Source organism: Orbicella franksi, chromosome 6, assembly GCF_964199315.1.
Source record: "Orbicella franksi chromosome 6, jaOrbFran1.1, whole genome shotgun sequence".
NCBI lineage: Eukaryota > Metazoa > Cnidaria > Anthozoa > Scleractinia > Merulinidae > Orbicella > Orbicella franksi.
The window spans coordinates 1915727-1933326 of record NC_138150.1 but is presented as its reverse complement, the minus strand read 5'-3'; the positions used below and the strand labels follow the sequence as shown (position 1 = coordinate 1933326).

The following is a 17600-nucleotide window of genomic DNA, read 5'->3' as shown; positions in this document are numbered from 1 at the left end:
GTTAACTTCTCTCCTTTACATTGTAACATAATCCGCCACGTTTGAGGTGATTTCGGGCAATTTTAAGAAAAGTTTCTGCCTGAAATTGCCTCGCTTCCACGTAGGTTTACATGGTAATGTAAGTGGGAAAAGTTAACCGTGTAAAGGACTGGTTCAATTGTTTCGTTCTTGTTAATTTGCATCTCTTTTGTTCTTTGGGCTAGGGACATTGTTTGTGCTCTTTAATTTATCTGTTGTTTCGTTTGGCCAATTATAAAAACCTTGTAAACGGTGCAGTGCTCCCCACCTGCAGCTCTTAGAATTTCCTCTACACAGCCTTCCTAGTGCGGATACGAGGGGAAAAAAAGGGGCAAAATAACTTTTGTCGCCTTATACCCCAATGAGGAGCCTAAAGACATCACAAAGTTGAAGGGGTGGGCAAGGGAGAATGCTCAAAAGCCAATTTGCAGGATTTCGAGTACCTGAAAGTGCTGAGGCTGCTTCTTTTGCTTACAAAACATAATCCACATTACGCACAAGGTCAGAAGGTAACTGTTTTATTCACCGTTTTGATTACAGACAACCGTTTATGAACATGTACAAATGAGATTCACTAAGGTACAAATTATAATTATTTATGCCTTTACCTAACAAGATAAACTTTTGAGTGATGAAAATATATTACCGAGAATCTGGAAACAGTATAATTAAAATAATTTAAATATGTTCAATCTTGAACTTCTACATTTTACAACAAGCACATGTACTTCATTCTAATAAATCGGTTTTAAATAAAAAAAAAGGAAAACTCCTAACAGTCCACACACAGCCTTTTCGGGAGACACATTTCTGTCAGGTTAAAGAAGGTAAATCCCAGAAAATCCAGTCCTAATGTCTCAAGTCTGAATTATTTTTGATACAACTAAATCTGATGTTGTTATGTATTTTGTGTTCATTTGATTTCTAGGTACAAATGTAATTTTGTAAATCACAAAAAATGACTAAACATTTTGAGCGAGGGATCATTTACAAATGAATGTTATTACCCTTGTAACCTTAAACCTTAACATTAGTCTTACAATGTTGCCACCCTACAGGATTATACTATCAGTGTCTCAAGAAGGGCAAAAAATAGATAGACATACATTAATTCATAAACTAGAGGCTTCCTTTCAAAACCATTTATACACTTTGTAAACTTCTTTAAGTACCAATTAGGAGAATTTGAACATATATCAAGATTCTCCTGGATGATCAGTTTCCTTATTCTCATCAGATGTATGCTTGATTTGGTATGTACAGTATTTATTAAGGAGAAAATAGAAGTTGATCACTGATGTGATAAAGAGCCAAAAGGCACATTTGAAATGTGCATGGGAAAGGGAGAGGAGGAGTGTGCGGGGAGGTGGAACTTCAAACCCACTGATCCCCATCTATACCAATGGCCTGAGAAATTGCCCAGACTGTTTGTTAATGTCATCTCAAACATTGGCTTCGTGAATTCTGCAGGACATGATTTCTAGTCCACCTCAAGGCTGAATGCTTCATAAACATTTGCTGCAAATTCCCTTGCACTGCCAACTTTAAACAAGTCTTGGAAGTAGTTGTTCTCTGAGTCACTCAAGATGTGGTTAACTTGTCCATTAATGATAGGAATGATCTTGGCCAGTGGGAGATCAAGAGATGGTTCACGCTCAATACCGCCCACAGCGCCAAGTTCTGGAGAAAGCACAGAAAGATAAATGAATATTTACATGTACTGTTACACTGTAGTTTTAAGACCATGCAGTTTGTAAACTAATAGATCAACTGCAGGCTAGTGGATTTGCAAAGTTGCTGGCAAGTATGCTGATGGTAACTATCCTTTAGTGTTTTGATCAGAGTTTAGAAAATAGCCCAAAGATAATCGCGTCGTGGTTGAGTTTTCCTTGGCTTAGCCATCATGGTATCCCTGGGCATGGTATATGAGCCATTATATCTCATCAAATATTTTCGCTCGTGCGCGACTGGTCTAAACACGTCACCTGACCAAAAATTCCCTGCTAAAACTGGGCAATATCCGAGAATATTCCCCAATTTTCAAAACTGCGCGTGCTGCGAAAAAGATTTGAAGGATAATAATCACAAATATCCTAGCATATTTTCGCAGCAAATGGAGGCTATTGTTTGTTTATACCATGCTCTAAAAATACGGCAACCATAGGCATGATCTTTTGGTGCATTTTTATTTTTATTGTATTTCAGTTTTCTATATTTTGAGGGCATTTTTAATAAAACCATTACTCCACTCATGCTTACAAGTTGGATATGAGATGGTTATGGCCAACTGGGCGCTACATGCCTCATCGACATCTACCATAGTATATCCAATGCACTCTTGTGAAATAATAATTATTTAAATAAACTCACCTAGTTCTTCAACTTGGAAGAAGGGAATCATGTTATGCATAACATGGGCAAATCCAGCATCCAAACACATCTTCAACACATTCTGACAATCATCGCTGTCCAGAATATCAAGAGTTTCTCCAACTAGGTTCTTGAAGTTGTCATCGGCTTCCTCACCACACAAACTTTCGATATCTGAGGGAAGCATGAATTTCTGGAGTGGTGTGCTGTGACAGCCATTCTTAGCCTTGTGGTTTGCAGCATCAGGGGATTTTCTTTTAATAGGTATGCTGTGGTTTGAAAATTCCACTGACTGTCTGATATGATTGACAAGTCTGGTGAGTTCCACATGGCTGAACTTCTCTTTTAAAGACACCTCACCTAAAATGTCTGAACAAATGTTTGAAGTTAAATTACTGAAAGATCAAATCTATTACATATCTACATGTACCATATCTAACAGTCTCTTTTTCTGGTACATGCAGCTTAGATACGACGTGAAATCAACTGACCCTCAGGGCTGTCAATAAGGGCCGTAACCCGTAACACCTGTTATAGCTGAGTATGCTTGACAGGCCCTCGATGATACATGTGAAATTGCCCATTGTTAATACAATTCACCCATAATGTAACAAGTTTGTTTCAGGTGTGAAGATCAAGGCTACAGGTGAATCAAAACTTAATGTCATTTCTTCCAGTAGTCACCTATCAGAAGTGGAGCTTTGTACTCACAAGCCCTTCTTGTCCTGTCATGGTAAATGAACTGGAGGGGTGGATCTCTTTGTTAGCACTTAGTACAAGAATACCGTAGATCTTTCAATTAGCGCTGGGGTGCTTATTTCAAATTTAGGAGAAGAAGGAGGGTCGCTTATTCAAGGGGGCGCTTCTTTAATTTTTCCCCAATTATGATTAGATATGATTTTTCTTTTGTAATACATGTACGTGTCAGTCCCTCAGAAGTCTCAGAAGGCTCCTGTCTCTCTTGAAGAACTGTGAAATGTAATCCCTTTAAGAGTCCCTGTCCATAAAAATGGAAAATAACTCGGCAAGGGTTGAAAATTCGATTTCGCTCATATTTTCATGGTAGATAGGTTAGGGTATGACAAAAACTACTGGATAGCTTTTTTGGCAAAATATCTTTTTATTTCAAAGAAATATGCAAATTACCAAATTTCATTAAAATCGTCATTTGCCGCACCATTTTATCAAGCAAGTTTGATAGCCTCGCATGCAAAACCACATCATTCTTCCGTCTTTAAAACACTCAAATATTTTTGTGCAATGTTTAAATGTGTACTGGGTTGATTTTAGGGAATGTTGCATTGTCTTTTTGGGTGCAAAATAATTAAATTTCGAAGACATGTATTTCATTCACTTAAAAGTACTTCGTGAATATAATTAATTTTCACCATGTGCGAAACCTTCAAATGGATTAAGCTTCTGGTGGTTGAATTGCAGAAGGATGGTCTACAGATTCCTGAAAAAATTTCTTTGGGCAAATGATTGTGAGCGACGCGAGAGCTTTTCAAAGCACGTCAAAAATGCAAATATTTGACCATCCATCGCCAAATTTCAATTTATGGGTTAGACGTATATTTTAGCATGCGCCACATGACTTGACCTATGTTAAGTTGAAATAGACACAGAGCTGATAATTTCGGAATGTTCTAACCTCATTTGCTGTAAAAGGCAGGTCCAAAGCCGTTTTGACGTGTTTCTCTCACCATTCGTCGCACATAAAGTAGAAGTTTGCTTTTGTTTACATAACGTCCGATGTACATCGCCAACTGTCAACTTATTTAATGGTCGAATACCATGAATCTGTGACCCTCTTTCGACACATATGATCACCACTGCATCTAAGTCAAAAATGGCTAAGTCATTTGTAGATAGTTGCTTGCTTTGCACTACACCAAAATATTACGTTTGATCATCATGGTTTGATGGCTTGAATGCTCGCTGCAGCGGTTCCTTGTTCGTCATGCAATGCTGTCATCCCATTTTAGGGGGTTGAGGTAGGACAATTTCTATCCTAATACGTAAGGCTCCATAATGCTTGGAACCACTGGGGGCACACAATCGTGTCGAGTAGGAAGAGGTTAAATTAAGAAATGAAAAGAATGAATAGTTTACCATTGCCGCTGTTGTTATCTTTTACTCAACCACCGCTACCTACATGCCCTGCGTACTACTGTAATACTAAACTCATACGTAGGTCTTTTCGCGCTGTGGAATTATTTTTGGTTTACATGTAATACAGTGGGCTACCCTCGGGGAAATGGGTGGTGACCGCTTAATGGGGCTAGAGGTTGGTGTACCTTGAATATTTAATTTTTCACTATCGGATTATAAATTTCTTGGTGAACATGGATTCAATTCAAGACAATCAAGATAGACGTGCGTTTGAATTATCACTCATCATGCACCTTCAATTTCAGACTCTTGTCTGCCATCGCCCTTTCCAAATCAAAGTTCTTAAATTTTGGGTGGCCACTTAATAGTGGTAAAGACAATAATGAAACCCTTATCGGAACGACCAAATGGTGGCCGCGGAGGTAACTGGTCAATAGGTGTTTTATTTACAATATTTTACTGACAATAATTTTGGACTGTATTGACAACAGTCCTCTATTTTCTGTTACAAACATACCAATGCCTCACCACTAAGCAAACAAAATATGCCAAATAAAATGGCATGGCCAGAGCTATTTACTCACGTAATTACTAATTAAATTTAGTCTGTTTTTCTCACGAATTAGGCACGTTGTGATTTCCTATGTTTATTTCAGCTAGTTCTTGTTTCATTGATCTATAATTTGTTTATGGCGATTTTTTTTTAAAATTCTAGTGAGTACAGGCACTAGCTTTATCAGCTGTTGTCTGAAACATCAGAATGTGCAACAAACGTGATTTGGACCGAGGCCATGTACACTATAGAATACGATTATATAAGTATATACATATTATATATATATGAACAAACAGATGAACAATGATGAAATTTTTTCACTCATCCTGAGAGTGCTCTATACAAATTAGATCAAAATGTGCAGCGTATGCCGTGACAGCATTGCGTGACAAACAAATAATGGCTGTGTGCTGCGCCGACACGCTTATCAGCAATGGTCAGCAATCGATTAAACGTAATATTTTGGCGCAGTACAAAGCAAGCAACTATCTTCAAATGACTCAGCCGTGTTTGACTTAGACGCAGTGATGTTCATACATGCAGAAAGATGGTCACAGATTCATGGTATTCGACCAATAATAGGTTGACAGTAGGCGATGTACATCGGACGCTAACCTTGTGTAAACAAAAGCAAACTTCTGCTTTATGTGCGACGAATGGTGAGAGATCGACTAGAAACATGCCAAAATGGCTTTGGACCTGCCTTTTACAAAAAAATAAGGTTAGAACATTTCGAAATTATCAGCTCTGTGTCTATTTCAACTTAACATAGGTCAAGTCATGTGGCGCAAGCTAAAATATACGTCTAACCCGTAAATTGAAATTTGGCGATGGATGGTCAAATATTTGTATTTTTGACGTGCTTTGAAAAGCTCTTGTGTCGCTCACAATCATTTGCCCAAAGAAATTTTTGCAGGAATCTGTAGACCATCCTTCTGCAATTCAACCACCAGAAGCTTAATCCATTTGAAGGTTTCACACATGGTGAAAATTAATTATATTCACGAAGTACTTTTAAGTGAATGAAATACATGTCTTCAAAATTTAATTATTTTGCACCCAAAAAGACAATGCAACATTCCCTAACATCAACCCAGTACACATTTAAACATTGCACAAAAATATTTGAGTGTTTTAAAGACGGAAGAATGATGTGGTTTTGCGTGCGAGGCTATCAAACTTGCTTGATAAAATGGTGCGTCAAATGACGATTTTAACGAAATTTGGTAATTTGCATATTTCTTTGAAATAAAAAGATATTTTGCCAAAACAGCTATCCAGTAGTTTTTGTCATGCCCTAGCCTATCTACCATGAAAATATGAGCGAAATCGAATTTTCGACCCTTGCTGCGAAATTAAGAATTTGTCTGATTTTTACAGGCAGGCACTCTTAAGTGCCAGTCTAGGCTTGCTGCAGAAGGATGGCTGGGCTTTAGGCAATGAATTAGCAGATCGTCATTACCATCTGTTGCGACAGTCAATGTGCATTGCTTGAAAGAGTCAAAAATTACTTGCTTGAGATTCAACATGACCTAAACTATACATTCTTTGTTGTCTCAGTACTCTCCCATACAACAGGGGGAGGAGACAGGGCACTTTTTGGAGAGGGGGTGCTTATTTTAAATTTTGGCTGATAGGATGGGCACTTATTCGAAGGGAGTACATATTTGAGGGGAGACGCTAATTCAAGGGTTTACAGTAATCTAACATTACATCATTATTTTTCTATACTGCCCCTTTCCACAGTTTCACAACTTCATTCTGGGATAAGTCCCTTGGTTGACCACGGCAACATGTTGGGCAATACATCAGAATACCATAATTTTGTGAAATGTGTGAAGTAGGTAAGAAGAAAATTGTAAATAACATTGTGACTTTAGATTGAGATAGACTGGCTGAAAACGAAAATGTATAAAAGAAATGACTGACTACCATGAGGGAAAATTCATATGATTGCTTAATCCTTTTTATAAGCCTCCTGATTACCCTGCCGAATGACCCCAAGGAGAAGCCAGTGACGACTAGACTATGACTTTTAAGGGCTCCTCCCCAAGAGCACCCGAGAATTCATGTGGGCTCTCTCTGAGATTTTTGGGTTGTGCATTTTGTGTTGCTTGCTTTGGTGAAAATAAATCATTTCAACATTTTATTGCTCATTTTTTGTTACCTTCTACGGCTCTTCTGATTTCTTCTACAAGAAAATCAAGACCATCACCCAGGAGGTACGACACCAGAGCCAGGTATCTCTTCTGCAGTCCCTCAGCTATATGCACCTTCTTTCCATTTGAGCCTTCTTTCGTCACGACCAAACTGTCTAAATACATGTAGCCTCCAACGATGTTCAGCTGCACTCTTAAAAAGACAAACAGCATACAAGACGAGTAAATGGACGCTACGGTGCGCGAGAAACCCATTACTTTCAGCTGTTCCCAAAGTTCTAACTTGTTCGCGGGTCGTTCACGAAGTTTCGCTGTTATGGCTTCACAGTTAAGCTTCTCCATTAACGAATCGCGTAAGCTTGGCACCAGAGAATAAAACGTGATGGTGCAAGTTCTAAGGTTGCTTTCGAAATGGTGCTGTTTCCTCGCTTGTTCCACATACTCCATTTCTTGTTGTCGCTGCCATTCTGCGAAACGCCATCTTGCATAACGTCCGAGCAAATAAACCCCGCCAACGATGGCCCCTGTAATGAAAAATTTCCTTCTGTGCCGTCGAAGAAAACCTTTAATGCTTTCCCACATGTTGTTACAATCAGGAAAAGAACGCGATTTGGAAGACTATAAAGAAGTTCTCGCTCCCGTGACGCCACTGTGCACGTTGGAAGTTCCTACGTCATTCCTGTACCCATGAAGTGTCCTGATATTACTCCTGAACGATTCAGATGAGCCCGAGGTTGATTTTTTCTTCCCATTTTGTTCTTTGCTTTGAAAAAAAAAAAAAAAAAATCGATAAATACGAGTTTCACAAAAATAATGAAAACAACAAACTACTACATATGTTTTAGACAAGATTTTTGCAATTGCACTGACGCAGTTTCAGATCTAAGAAGTCACGAAATACTCGTTCTACATATAATGCGTAACGACGTCACAGGAAGTCACATGCACGCGAAATTTACCTTTCACGCACTGTCATGGTCACTAACCTTGCATAATCGTGACACAGCACGGCAGGACTAAGAAAAAACAAAATACTGATTTTTTTTTTTCGAGTTTAATCGTTAAACTACTAAAAATTACATGATTTTTTTTCTTGTCTTCGGACATATTTATTTTTTGACATTTTTCAACTTTATCAGGCAGAAGTAATTTTGTGGGGTGCACGAATGGTTAAATCTTTCACTTTATTAAATGACGACTTTGTAGACGAAGTTTCAGGAAAAAAAATATTTGAATAGCAAAAGGTGTCAAGCTGTTCAATCATAATTAAAAAGGGATTAGGATTTCACAAGCAAAACTATATCATTTACCTCAACACAAGACAAAGATCTTTTTTAGGCCATGATGTTACAAATAACGGGTTGTACTTTATTAATGTCCTTGAGCTTCCCCACCGCTAGTCTTCAAAACACCCCTCCCATGATGTAAAATTTCCCACCCCAATAACAACCGGTGAAAACAAATCCCCGCCTCCTGGGCACTTAAACGGGTCAAAATGCTCGGGTTATTTCCCAGGGGGGTGTTCATTCGATACATAGGGCGAAGGCCAATGAACACCGGAAATCTCAGATCGATAGAAACTGCACATTTGGAAAATAAAAATTAAAATAGTTAAAATCTGATTTACTGTAAAATTTCATTTCGCTTTCTTTTCCGGCTTTATTCTAAAAATATGCTCACGAAAAACTGTTCCTTGCTTATTTTCTTTAGAAAACACCATGTAAAGAAGCACGCGCTAAAATGTCGTTTTTTTTTAAACTTGATACGGAACGCGGAAAAAGTGTTTTCATTTTCTCAAAATATTTCTATTATGATTACACTGTCCATAAGCAAATGTGGTTTGTTTTTCTGAATGCCTTTTTCTATCCATGCTCTGTAAAGTCCTTCGCCATACGAGACATTTAAAATGAGAAACGTTTGAAGCCCAGGTTCACCTTGGCACGATCGACGCAAATGGTCAAGTTCAATCAGATCCGGTTCAGTTTACGCAGGTAGCATTTGCAAACAAAACATATTAACGAAAACAAACGGAAATACATTTATTGCCTTTACATCACGTAGCCTACAGATCAGGAGATGTGAAAAAAAAAATTAAACCACACTGGGTCCTAAATGAGCTTTATTCCCATTAGCCTTGCCTGAGTTGGAAGATTGCTTGTCGTGTCTTTCCCAACGAGCCGAGGAAACACCCTAAATATATTTGCATTTTATTTGTAGGGGAAAACCCTGCTATTTTAATTTCAGCTTTATAAGTATGAGGAAGGACCCACGATCAAGAAATTCCTCGTTTCAATCCATATAAGGGCAAAAATTGAAGTCGCACGCATACGAATCTCAAGGGAGATTCCCAATCCAAATTCGAACGTGAGAAATACATGCTGACGTTGCAAATTTAAGCCGTTGCGACGTTCTAGGGTCCCTATTTTCACAGCCAGTGGACATTTTTAGCGGACTCAGTTAAATTTAGTCAAAAGCACTTTCAGTCCTTGCACGTGGCTAAAAACGAACAAGTTCAAACTTGCATGGCACTCGGTAGCACAAAGACAGTGAGACTGCACCTGCTTCGTGATGAATAATCTTAACACGCTCTCAGATGATATATAAGGCTTCCCGCTGTATTTTCTCATACTGGGTTGATGTGTTATCTCTGCTGCACACAGTATATTAGTCACTCACCCATCAACTTCCGTAGTTTCCTCCGAAACACAGCGACCGAAACTTAAGGTAAGCTCGAGTTTAAGAGTTTTACGTGTAATTTTGAAAACGGGTTGATGCAGTTCTTTTCTTGTTTTAAAGGATCGTAATTTTTTTTCGTTTGAAAAGTAGCTGTCAATACTCTCAATTTGTGTCGAAATATTCACCCTGAAATCTTCTCTGCGAGAACACTAGTAACTACAGTTCTAAAAATTTCGATGTAACAGTTTAGTTTTTCCTGTTAATTTCATGTACAAAACGTACGCTCGCTAGTTTCCCATTCCTTGTTTTCTGGATCTGTCATTTTACTGATTTGCCATTTAATTTTTGTAGTCCTCGCTCTCCGAAAAGACAACATTTTGTTGCTCTTCCTTGCTGCTCTAATTGATTATTTTTATGTATTTGGAATAAGTTTTTCGCACCGTCATTTACCTCATTGCCGAATGTTGCGTAGCATCGCACGACATTTAGGGTTGCAAAACCCGGAGGGCCGACCCCATTTATTTAATCTCGGATTTGAGTGTTCATAATGCTTCACGGATTAAAATCTTTTTCTCGATAACAATTATGAAATTGTTGCATCATGCCGAGCAATGAAACTGATAACGCTTTGTTTTCCTTTCAACGTAAATGTTTATCGGGATTGCTTCCCTGAAGTAAGTATCTAGGAAACGAGAATTTTCCACCCGGAATACAATGACGCCCTTTGAATTGACAGCCCAACAAAGAACACGCAAGCTTCTAATGGAAAACCATTGTTCCAGTTTTCACAAAACAATTATTAGGAGGCAGTGTATACAAGCAAGATCATTTTTTTTTTTTTGAACGGGTCCTGGTCTTTTTTTGTTAAGGAAATTCTGTTTATATACACCGAAGTACATCAAAACAGGCGGCCGCGCTTAGGTATGAATAATTAACTAGGGGAATACCCTTCGTCTGCTTTGTCATAACAGAAAGCACGTGTAAAACATGCTCGATTTACCAATAGTTAAATTTTCGCTTTGAATGCAAATGACGAGCTTGTTTAGTTTTTTTTTCCGTATTGGAAAACGCCGAAAAATTTTCAGTTTGAGCTATCGCAAGCCTTTTGCTCCAGTCTCTTTAGCGTGTTTGGTCTTGCTTCACCCAGGGTTAAACGGAGGTGAAAAACAACATAATTCTTGAGTCACGTCCGAAAATAGCTGTCATGTGTGAAGCGAAAATCGAATTCAATCACTATGACGAAATTGATTGCTTTGAATACCTCATATTCTTTTGTTACCGTGTAAAACATCATCAATTAGTTTCGGAAGCGCGTCTGGGCACGTAGTTTTAATAGGAACCGTCGCGACAGATGGCCCCTTTTGTTTGTGTTATCTGGTTTAACTTACCGTTTTATTTTGTTAAGTAAGCAAAAATCCTCTTAAACCGCTTCATCGAACCATCTAATCCGTTAGATGATATGAATTTCCGACGATAGCGTGTTAAAAGAGCATTTTATCAGAGCAATCGACAGAATAAATTTTTTCGCGGGAAAAAGAAAATTTGTTTGTGACCACTTTGAAGTTGGCGCGCGTCATTGAAATGACATCAACACACTTGAAAGAAAGCTAGCGAATCACAGAAGTTGTACTATAATTTGTCCAATCAAATCGCGTCTTTCAAGGCCAAATGCTTGATCGCTTATAGATTCTTTTCTTTTCCGCCATGACTTGGGTCAACACAGTTTTGGATTGAGAGTCAGACGTGAAAGACGTGAAAAAAAAAATCGCTTTTGAAAGCAGAGAGAATCTATAGGTCAGCGTTTTATTTCCACCCTGTTTGTGCCGGTGAGTTTGTTGTTGGTGTAAAAAAAATTGAACGTCATTCCCTCGCGAAGGTTTTCTTGTTGGCCGCTTTTAAACAGCTCATGTCGATTTCGTTGCTGAAATATTGAGATTTTTCGAAGTATTCGACATCAAGCTGTCGCCAATAATGTTTCCTTCAGTTATCGAGCTAAATTATTATTAAGCCAATCTATAATCCTGGTTGAATTTCCTTTTTAAAAAGCTCAAGTTCTCTTTTAGGGCTGTAAACGGCACGCGACCTGAATCAGCTTGACAGCGATGCCTGTTGGAATTTCGGTTGGAAATTATGTTACTTCTTTTATAGAGTTTACGTTTATCTCTCATTCCGATAAACAGCTTAGACAAAAAATAATTGACAGGATTTAACAGTCTGGATCGATGGGACTTTTTTCTAATTTGTTTGTCGTTGCGCAAGAATTTTTATTTCTGTTGCCGCTGCAAGTTGTCTTTGAGAGAACCTGAAGAACGAATGATGCCTGTTCCATTTCAAATAACATTCAAATTACTTTTGTAGCGGTGTTAATTCGTACAAAACTTTTTCCTTAAGTCATAAGTCAACGATAAACAAGAAAATTCTCGATGAGTTATTGCTTGATTAAGGAGTAACTTCCATAACAAAGATAATATTTTTCGTTCATCGACTTGGAGACGAGTCACAGACAATAATTAGCTTAAGTTCTCTACCCCTTTAAAAACGGTCATGAAAATGTAAATAATCAAGTTATTTGTTTTCTAATTGGAAATTTAATGATGCTTAATACGGTGTAGATATTTCGGTGTTGGCGTTTGTCCGTGTAGAAGTATTGTTGTCCTGAACGAGTGACATGATTTAGAGATGTTTGAGTTTATCTTGGCTGGAGTTACAAACGTTGTTTGTTCTAATTTTGAATGAGATAAAGTGGGCACAGGTGATAAGTGTACACTTCATGTGAATCGAGTGGGATGCTATTTTAAGAAACATAACCGACACCTGAACACATTTATAGAAATGACTCATTGCAATCCATTGTGAGAAAAGAACATGCCGGTTTTGAAATTTGAATCAAGATTTTCAGTGTCTTGTTCCAATTTTAGAGGCGTTCATTGAATCTAAAATTAGAGACAAAGAGTGTTTTATAAAGATTTTCCAAAAATGTTGCTGATTAATGTTGTTCTTTTCATCTGGAATATTTGTGGTCACAATTTCTTGTTTAATATCAGATGCCATGCCAAACCAGTGAGTTTGGTAGAGGAAAACTTTGTAATTTTGCCAAGTTTTGGAGAGTCTGAGATGTCCTTGAGTGCTAAACACTTGAGTTTTTCTTAAAAATTACTTAAGCATCCCAGGTCAAATTGACTAGTTTGTTATATTCATTATAGAATAATAATAAATTATTCTTGTGTATGTTTATTTTTGTGTCACTGAGCACTTTTGGGATAAAATCCTTGTTTGCCATTAGTTTTGCTTTTAGGTTGAAATTGTCACCACAAAACTAAATTAGAGTCCTAAGTGAAAGAATACATTAGCTGGAATTCATAGATCTAGCCCAAGCTGATGTTTGAGAGAGTTAACTTGTTGTTTAACCGTTCAAGCAGAAATAGTGACGAAATGGCCCCTGGGGGAAATCGACGAGATTCAGATGATGAAGATGGAAATCAGGAGGAAAGACCACCCTTTCACAGGGCAAATAGTGTTGATGAAGTATCAGGACAGGCACCTGCTATTGTCACAACGTTTTTAACGGAGTGTTTTCGTGCTGATGGCTTGGCAGTTCCACAGGAACTCAGCAAAAGTCAACAAAAAGTTAACAAAGATGTCGCCCATGTTATACGTGACATTGGGGATCGTTTATCCAATGATGCGTCATTGAATGGTCTAATACAACAAGTGGTTGTTACTAAAGACACGGCCTTTGAAACTTTTCTCCAAGTTGGAGTGCAAATATTTAACGATGGTGTTGTCAACTGGGGCAGAATAGTGACTCTTTTCTACTTTGGCTACAAGCTAGCAGTACGAGTGATAAACGAGATACCCCTCATCAAAATGATCATTCAATGGGTTTGCCAGTTTATCAAGGACCGACTGGCAAAGTGGATATTTGAGCAAGGAGGCTGGGTGAGTATTGTTAGTGGTTCGATCTTTTAGAATCCTAAGTTTCTGGCCTTGTTTATTTGTTATGAAATATTTTCATTAATAATATTGACCCTTGATTTTTTTAGTACACAGCATCTAGTATGTTTTTCTTGTAATATCAGTAAATCATCAGGTCAATATGAAATGTTAACAATAAATAATTATAATAATAATAATAATTATACATTTATATAGCACTAATACTGTAAAGAAGATTTTTTAAGGTTGAATCAGTTCTAATCATAATAATGTGGGTACCAGACTTAATGCTAAATGAAAGCAGGGTTCTCATCAATTTAGGCAGTACAGGGCTTGTTTCATGAAGCAGACTGCTGTCACCGATTTGAGTGCTGAAGGGACAGAGGTCTTGGGGCATGTTCCCCCAGAAAATTTTAAAATTGATAAGCTCTGAAATACTATTTTACACATTCTCTCAATTTTGGATAAGGCCAAAATGTCAACAATGTTAAGGGATTACAAAGACTATTTTCAATTTTTATCTTACAGTGCTAGCATGATTGAAAACCTATACCATGCCCTGACCCCATGCCCCCTAGCTACAGCCTTAACTGCCCTGAGACAAGGACAGTCAAGGTTCAGTCACATTCCAAAAAAACTGTGTTTTCCCAAATTACTTTTTACAACATACTTACATATTATTTCATAAATAGTAGGTGGCTCAGAAATTGAATTTGTTGGGAGTTGCGGTGGCCTCATGGTTAGTGTGCTCATCTCCGGATCGAGGGGTCCGGGTTTGAACCCTGACTAGGGACATTACGCTGTGTTCTTGGGCAAGACACTTTACTCTCACAGTGCCTCTCTCCACCCAGGTGTATAAATGGGTACTGGTGAACTTAATACTGGGGGTAACCCTGCGATGGACTAGCATCCCATCCAGGGGGGAGTAGAAATACTCCTAGCCGCTTGATGCTACAGAACCTGGGATAAGCTCTGGCTTGATTGGCCACTTGGCGTGTATCAGAAATTGAAGTAGTTGGTTTCTTAGTGAAATGGCAAAGACCACTAATCGCAGTTCCTTCTTTGCAGGAAGCTGTTGTCGACTACTTCAAGAGTTTACGACAAAGGCACGACCTGGAGGTCTTCTTTGTGTTTGGATGTATTTGCGCACTTGGCTTTTATTTGTTATGGCGCAGACAATGATTGTTGTCCAACAACAAAGCAAAAGTTATTGTTGTACACTTTTGTAATATAGAGGTGGAATATTTGCCAGTCTTTTAAAATAATGGTGCAGGCTTTTCAAATCATCCCCAGGTTGACAGAACATGACTGTCTGAATGTAGCATATTATTGTGTAAATGCACATTAAGATTGTTTCGATGAAAATGAACTCAGCGCCGTGGAGCATTTGTCAAAAGTGGGTATGTAAAATTTGTAACGGGGACTTCCTAACCTTACTTGTGAGTTTTATTTGTATTCCTGTTTTCTTCAATATTAAAGTGACATAGATTAGAGATTTAGAATGTCTGGGCCCATGTTATTAAGTGTTATTAACCCTGTCATACCCAGTCAATTCTTAAGTCCGTTTATCCACTGGATAAACCCTGGTGTGTGACCAGTTCACAGACTATAGATTTATTTAGTGATACTGGAAATACAGAATGAAGTTTATCCTTTTCAGTTTTTTTCTTTGTTTTCAAAATTTTGACTTGGGCACAACTCTTTGTGTCAGCTAGGGGTTTGTACAGTAGTTGAAAGACTGCAATTAATGGCATGACAGGGATAATAACTAGCATGTCCAGTTACATGTAGGTACAAGTGCTCTGCGTATTTTAACAACATCCAAATCAATGACCAAGATGACAATTGTTATTCTCTTTTTGAGGTATTGAAATCAGTCATCATTTTACAAAACTACCTTATAACCACTCAATAATCATTGAGACCGTGTCGTTGTTTTGGTCACTTTCCGGAAAAAACTCAGTCATCTTCTTTATTTAAGAACACCTTTGAGGCAACGATATTGTTAATATGACCATATTTTTGTGGTCCATTGGTGATGTTGTTAGTGGGGTTAGTTTGACAAGATTTTGTATTGTGCAAAAATGGGAAATTCTATGTTTCTCTGCAAAAAGCCAAGGGTGGATTTCATGAGAATAAATGTAACTGATCTCAAACAAAGCCTGACAGAGATTGTGTTAATCTATGAAAGTTCAGTTTCTCCCAACCTGTACAATAAGAAGCATAAGATAGGGAGAATTCCAGTATCTGCGTGAAGGCTTAAAGGGATTTTTTCCTCAACAGTCATGTAATGACCTCAATGTTGGACAAATTTCTATCAATGAAATGCTAATTCTTTGCTTAAGTTGTTGTCTTTTCAATTTCGTGGCTTAAGAGACCAGAGCAAAGTAGTTTTGCCCGTGGAAAGAGGCTTTTGGGCTATTTTGTTAATTCTTACTATTAGTATGATTTTCTTTACTCTTAATAGACAGGTTGCAATATGTCAATTGATGCAGGAATGTTGACCTTAATGTAAGTTTATTTTGTGCTCATTCAAAACTCAAAATTCCTGATTTTGTGTGGATATTCTTGTCAATTTGTATGTTCTTTAATTGAGTTTTACCATCAGTTTGATTGTTAATAACGTTAGTTTGACTCTAGATTCATTACCAACAAAAAGAGAGCTCTGCTTCCTCAATTTGGAAAATTTCACCGTTTTTAAGCATACAAAGCTTTGTCTTTTGCGTATAAACAATACAGTATTAGTATCTTTTGCGTATAAACAATACAAGTTCTTTACTGTTGATTTACACTGGTTTCCTTCATAATACTTCTTAATGCTTTGTACAAGAGATTATTTCAGTAGTATGAATGGGGTTGAAGTAGAAAATTAATGCATTGTTCCAAAGAAAATAACTTTTCTCTAACAGAAAGAAATAAAAGTTATGGCCCATCTCCATACAAGATACTTTTAACACAAATTAATTTAATGATACAAGATTGAACTCACGCTTTTAACAAAAATTAATTTAATAAGATTTAAAATTATTGCCTAATACCGTAAGCTGCAATGCATCCAGATAGCTACAGCTGTGTATCCAATTGAACACCATGTGTCTATGATGTATGCATACAATTTTCTGTACAAAGAAAGTATTTTCTCTGATATCTGATTTCCTTGTGTTTAGCTTTTTGCCTCATTTAAGCCATATTTTTGGAAGTTTCTCATGCGCATGTCTATTAAGATTCAAATTTTTATTAGTAAGAGCTAAGTGCTGATTGAAATAAAAATGTGATTCAACTCCTGTGTAGTGATTAAACATGTTTCTTAGACTGCAAAGCAGTTCACAGTAATGACTAATCATTACAAGATATATGGCTGCTTTATGGATTAATTGCTGTACTGTTTTGATGAGTGAAATGATAATAAAAAAAAAATGGAAAAAACAAATTTTCACTGTAATTCAGGGAACATACAGTTGAACCTCCACTAACAGTCACCAATCTAGAATGGCCACTTTTTTGGGCGTGGTGGACAGTCCACTGATATTCACTTTTATCTTAATCTCTCTCCACAATAGCAACAGCCATTACAACTCATCCCGACTGCCAAAATACCTTCTTGACAATGGCCAGTTAGTGAACAACTGACAGTGTATACCAAAAAACCCATTTTTTTTTTTATATTTGTAGGTCACGAAACTTGATCCGTCTCTTGTATCATTATTCTCTGTTTCTGTTAAGTTACATTTTATTGATACATTTGATATATATATAAGAAGTTGCACCCTGAA

General features: G+C 37.5%; 2 protein-coding genes across 2 annotated transcripts; one reads left to right on the top strand and one right to left on the bottom strand.

Moving 5' to 3' along the window:
* Positions 1-157: 157 nt before the first annotated feature.
* Positions 158-7990, bottom strand: LOC145490156 (peroxisomal biogenesis factor 3-like). Its single transcript, XM_081469267.1, has 3 exons — positions 7224-7990; positions 2389-2757; positions 158-1698 (listed from the first exon to the last, which is right to left on the bottom strand). Exons 1-3 carry the CDS (start codon positions 7795-7797, stop codon positions 1499-1501), a joined length of 1143 nt encoding a protein of 380 aa, XP_081325393.1. The 5' UTR covers positions 7798-7990; the 3' UTR covers positions 158-1498.
* A 5333-nt stretch (positions 7991-13323) lies between these two features.
* On the top strand, positions 13324-17105 carry LOC145489867 (apoptosis regulator BAX-like). The gene is made up of 2 exons (XM_081468935.1): positions 13324-13830; positions 14896-17105. The coding sequence occupies exons 1-2, from the start codon at positions 13324-13326 to the stop codon at positions 15007-15009; spliced, it is 621 nt and encodes a 206-aa protein (XP_081325061.1). The 3' UTR covers positions 15010-17105.
* The last annotated feature ends 495 nt before the right edge of the window (positions 17106-17600 follow it).

Bases quoted from the DNA above. Each gene is read 5' to 3' on its own strand.
- LOC145490156 (XM_081469267.1), bottom strand. From the start codon at position 7,797: ATGTGGGAAAGCATTAAAGGTTTTCTTCGACGGCACAGAAGGAAATTT. The intron at 2,758-7,223 runs GTAACAAAAAAT...ACATTTGTTCAG, and splicing joins AATCAGAAGAGCCGTAGAAG to ACATTTTAGGTGAGGTGTCT. The intron at 1,699-2,388 runs GTGAGTTTATTT...TGCTTTCTCCAG, and splicing joins CTTCCAAGTTGAAGAACTAG to AACTTGGCGCTGTGGGCGGT.
- LOC145489867 (XM_081468935.1), top strand. From the start codon at position 13,324: ATGGCCCCTGGGGGAAATCGACGAGATTCAGATGATGAAGATGGAAAT. The intron at 13,831-14,895 runs GTGAGTATTGTT...CCTTCTTTGCAG, and splicing joins TATTTGAGCAAGGAGGCTGG to GAAGCTGTTGTCGACTACTT.